The sequence below is a fragment of the Penaeus chinensis genome, chromosome 21 (genome assembly GCF_019202785.1).
Source record: "Penaeus chinensis breed Huanghai No. 1 chromosome 21, ASM1920278v2, whole genome shotgun sequence".
NCBI classification, from domain to species: Eukaryota; Metazoa; Arthropoda; class Malacostraca; order Decapoda; family Penaeidae; genus Penaeus; species Penaeus chinensis.
In genome coordinates this window covers 3,379,490-3,384,489 of record NC_061839.1, presented here as the reverse complement: position 1 = coordinate 3,384,489, position 5,000 = coordinate 3,379,490, and the positions used below count along the sequence as shown (strand labels likewise).

The window sequence follows — 5,000 nt, the reverse complement described above, 5'->3', positions numbered from 1 at the left end:
ACCCCCTTGGTTTTCTTGTGCGATAGGATAGTGGTATTCGTCGTCTGGTAATCGGCTTAACAGGCAGTCTCGCTTGTGTGCTATTGTGGTCTTGGAGTTTCTGGTCATTAAGAACTGTCATTTTGTGTGGGAGTCAATAAAGAGGGTCATTTTTGGTCTGCTGCTGCCGTGTGAAGTGCTTTTACGAAAATATGAAAGAAATTAGCTGTGGGACCTTCCTTTTTTTTTTGTTTTTTTTTTTTTAGAAATGGATTAATTGTCTCTTTCATCGTTGAAAATGAATTTATAATTGGGTGCTTAGCATTTCGGGTTATGTTCTTCTTGCTCTGATTTTGAAAGTTGAATGTGTTTGTTGAGGCTTGGAGATAGTCAGCTCTATGACAGCTTGTGAGAAAGTAGGAAAGAAATGTGTCACTTCTCTCTCTCTCTCTCTATCTATCTGTCTGTCTGTCTGTCTGTCTGTCTATCTGTCTGTCTCTCTATGTATCTATCTATATCTATCTCTCTTCTCTATCTTTATCCTGATTTCTATTTCCATATCTATCTCCATATTTCTCTCTCTCTCCCCCCCCCCCCCTCTCTCTCTCTCTCTCTCTCTCTCTCTCTCTCTCTCTCTCTCTCTCTCTCTCTCTCTCTCTCTCTCTCTCTCTCTCTCTCTAATTAATCTTCTACCAGAGCATTAGTGGGTAAGAAACATGTTAAAACCATAAGCCTTGTCCTTCCTCTGTTACTATGCTGCCTGAATTAATTATTTCATTAGAGAAATGTAAAAACAGTTATCCCTTTAGTCTGAAATTTTTGCAATGGCTCAAAGAACAACGGATGACAACGGAATTAAAGAAAATGTGAATACTCCAAAGAACTAAAAAGAATTTCCTAGAAGTAAGATATTCATTAAAAATAAGCCTTATTAACATTGAAATGGAAACAAAGCAGGTTAAATAAAAGAAACGGTATATACTTTAAAATAACGTGAGCATGTACTGCCTTTTATCCTAATGAATAACGCAAAAGAGAAAAAAAAAAGCAACACTGTTTTGTTTCAACTGATGTGCTTCCCTAAGGCCCGTCACATTGTTCTCAAAACTCTCTCTTTGAAGAATATCTTTGCATGTTTACCCGCCTGAATATCCCTTTCTTTATTCGAAAATCCAAAGAAGTTTGTGTAGCGCAAAAAGCTTAGCGTCTTCATGCTGTGCAAATATTTACTCCCGTAGTCCCTGTCACCTCCCAGGGCAAGATGGCGCTTGGGTGGGTCTTTTTCATGTTTTTGCGCCGCTCGGAGGCAGGTAATACATCACGGGAAAGGAAGGTTATTTTTTGTCTGTGTTCTACGAAAGTTGTTGATGGCGTTAGCTTGTATTCATTTTTAAAAATGTATATACATGTATATATATATATATATATATATATATATATATATATATATATATATACCGGTATATATATATATATATGAAAATATATATGTATATTTAAACACAAAAATGTGTGTGTGTGCTTCCATATAATTATGCATAAATGTGTGGATGTACGCGCGCGCGCGCGCGTGTGTGTATGTGTGTGTGTGTGTGTGTGTGTGTGTGTGTGTGTGTGTGTGTGTGTGTGTGTGTGTGTGTGTGTGTGTGTGTGCGTGTCTGTGTGTGTGTGGATGTACATGTGTGTATCTTTTCCTTATCCCATTTACACTCCCTCTACACCTTCCCCAAACCCCCGCCCACCTTTTCACCATCGTTTTCCCTCTTGTTTCTCCCCAGGACGTACCTCGTGGTGGCGCCCCGCCTCGTCCGCGCCGGCCAGGTGTACCGGCTCGTGGTCAACATCCTGGAGCCTTCGCCTTCGCTCGTCGTCAGAGCCACCATCTTCCGGGACAACATCGAACTGGCGGCCGTCGAGCATGAGTGTGAGAGCGACGCCCCGCAGGTCTTGGAGCTTATGGTGAGTTAGGGTGATGTTGTTGTTGTTGCTGATGTTGTTAACAGTGTTGTTGTTGTTAATGTTGTTGTTGTTGGTGGTGGTGGTTAGTTGTTGTTTTTGTGGTTATTGTTAGTTGTGATGTCTTTTTGTTGCGCCTTTGAGGGTACTGTGAGATGTGGTGACCTTTTTTTGAGATTATGGTGAGTTGTGGACTTTGTTGTTGTTGTTATTGGTGGTACTGGATTGTCTTTATGAAGCTATTTTGAGTTATGATATCATCTTTTTCTTTTTCTTTTTAATAATTTTTTATCTTGGTTGTCATTTTGAGATTATTGTTGGTTATGGTGACTTTTTTGTTGTTGTTATTGTTGGTTGTGGTGGTGGGTTGTCTTCATGAGTTTATTGTGACTAATGGTGTCTTTTTTTGCTGTTGTTGTTAGTGAGGGTTGCAGTAGAAGTTACGTTAACGATACTATTGATGGTGATGGTAATGATGATGATGATGATGATGATGACAACAAAGACAATTAAAAAAGAAAAGAAAACGATGATGACGACGACGACGTTGAATGAAAATGATGGTGAAGGTAATGATGACGAGATGTTGCTGCCGCTGCTGCTTCTGCTTCCGCTGTTATTGTTCCAGCCGCGGCTTAATCCCGAGGCAGAGGAGTTTAGCCCTGATGTCAGATGGCGTTGATAGGACTCGTCCATTACTGAGGTCGTGGGGCGTCCCGTGTCGTGTTGTAGCTCGTCCCGTTTTCGCTCTTTTCGTCGTATTTTTTCGGTTTTTGGTTATTTGTGGTGTTAGTTCTTAGGGTTTTTTTTTTTTTTTTTTTTTTTTTTTTATGTTTGTGGTCTTTTGTTAAGTTCTCTTCGCGGGGCAGTTCGATTCGGGTATGCTGGTTTGGTACCTTATACTAAAGCTAAAGGTATGATCAAGTTACACCGAAAGATTGTGAAGAAGGTAGTTGTTAATGTTTTTGTTATCATTGCTGATGTTTTTGTTGGCGCTGTTGTCATTTTTTTTATTTATCTGTATATCATCATCATCGTCATTATCATGAGTATATTAGTAATAGTTGTAGTAGGAGTATCATGATAATGGTTTGGTGATGATAATGGTAATGATGATGTAAAATTAAGGATGGTAATGATGATGATAATGATGATGGTAATGGTGATGATAGTGATAATGATAATGATGATTATCATTATTGTTTTTATCATTATCATTTTTACTTCCACCATTGTACTTGTTTTGTTGTTATCATCATCACTAATACCAAATCCCTAACCATCCTTATTCTCAGCATTACTCGTATCATTATCCCTACCTTTTCCGCCTTTATTCACCTTCACCATTAGCCCGACCGTCATTACACAGCAGAGTACATCCCGTCAAAGAGGAGAGAAGACCAGAAATGAAAAGCTAAAGGAGATTTTGGCCAAGAGGGAGGAAGGGAGTCATCGCGATGGATATTTTCCTCGGTAAACAAGCCCATACGTCTGACGAAATTCATGTTTTTCTTATGATTTGGGATAGCTCTGTGTTGACACTAATGCTCGCCCCGCATTAACCCGAGATGAGGAAACGTCGTCGGTAAACAAAATTGCAATTTACGCTCCGCAGAAATGGAGAAAATTTTGCTGAGGCGAAATAAGTGTGTGTATATAATATATGATATATAATATATAATATATAATATATATATAATATATATATATATATATTATATATTATATATTATATATATGTATATATATTATATATTATATATATGTATATATATGTGAAAATATATATGATATATATATAAAACACACACACACACACACACACACACACACACACACACACACACACACACACACACACACACACACACACACACACACACACACACACACATGCAAATTAAATGTATTCCCAGTGGCAATCACCCGTCGGCTGAACAACACAAGACGAGTAAGAAATTGTCTGTCTTGTTCAGCATGAAGAGTTGGTTGGAAAAGTAATAGCTGGTTGGTACATGAGAGACCAAGGTGGCGTGGGGGAGGCGGTGAAGTTACCCCTAAAAATATATTATATGGGAACGTACCCGTTTTCTTTTATCCGAAAAAGAAGGTGGTAATTAAAATTATCATTTTTTTCTACCTTCTTTTCTTTCTGTTGGTGTCGGAGAAATTGTAATATTATTTGTCCGAAGTAAAGTTGTGGTTTTATCAAACACATAATGTTATAGATATTCAGGCCAACGTGATGAACAACAATAACAAAAAAAGAACATTAAAAAAATATATATATTATAACGATATAAAAAATCAAAACAAAATCTCGCTCTAAACATTTTCTCTCCCATTTTCCTCTTATACTGATGCTATTTCTGGAAGAGTTCGCTAGTGTCCGAATTAGATTTATTGATGTTCAGTCAAGTGAAGCCATGTGGAATATTTCTGAAGACTTTTGAACACTGTAAAGCTGTTGGAGAATTCTTGTGATTTTATCCGGAAGTTTTGGAAACACGAAAGACAACTGTCCATTTTGAATAAGAAATTCCGTATATATTGATTTTGAAGAATTGTCTTTTTCTTTATATATTATCTATGGAATGGTGTCTGTGCTAAATGCGCTTTGAGGAATAAAAAAAAATGCTTACGATTTGGAATAACTGCAGAGAATATAAGCAAATGTTTCGTGCTTGGAAATAACATGGAAGTTACATGGACCCCGGGAATTATATATATATATTTTTAAAATCAATTTCTGTAGGCTATTATTTGCTAAATATTTAAAAGATATAGTTATTATTCATATAAATGAGGAAGATGAAGAGTTATTGTTATTTACTTCGGGATCTGAGAATAATGATAATAGCGATGGCAGTGATAATGATAATGATAATTATAATAATGATAATGATGGTGATGCCAATAACAAGATGATGATAATAATGATATTGATGATGATGAAGATAATACTATTGATAATGAAGATGATGGTGATGATGATGATGGTAACAATAATAGTGAAAATAATAATGATGATAACAACAACAACAGCAACAAAACAACAATAATAA

The 5,000-nt window shown here is 36.7% G+C and overlaps 1 protein-coding gene across 3 annotated transcripts in view; it reads left to right on the top strand.

The window, feature by feature from the left end:
- LOC125036472 (CD109 antigen-like) overlaps positions 1-5,000 on the top strand; it is a 229,890-nt gene that overhangs the window by 131,700 nt on the left and 93,190 nt on the right. For all 3 annotated transcript variants that reach the window (XM_047629072.1, XM_047629070.1, XM_047629071.1), the window contains exon 4: positions 1,758-1,938. In XM_047629072.1, coding sequence (XP_047485028.1) covers positions 1,758-1,938 — 181 coding nt within the window. The remainder of the gene's footprint in view (positions 1-1,757; positions 1,939-5,000) is intronic.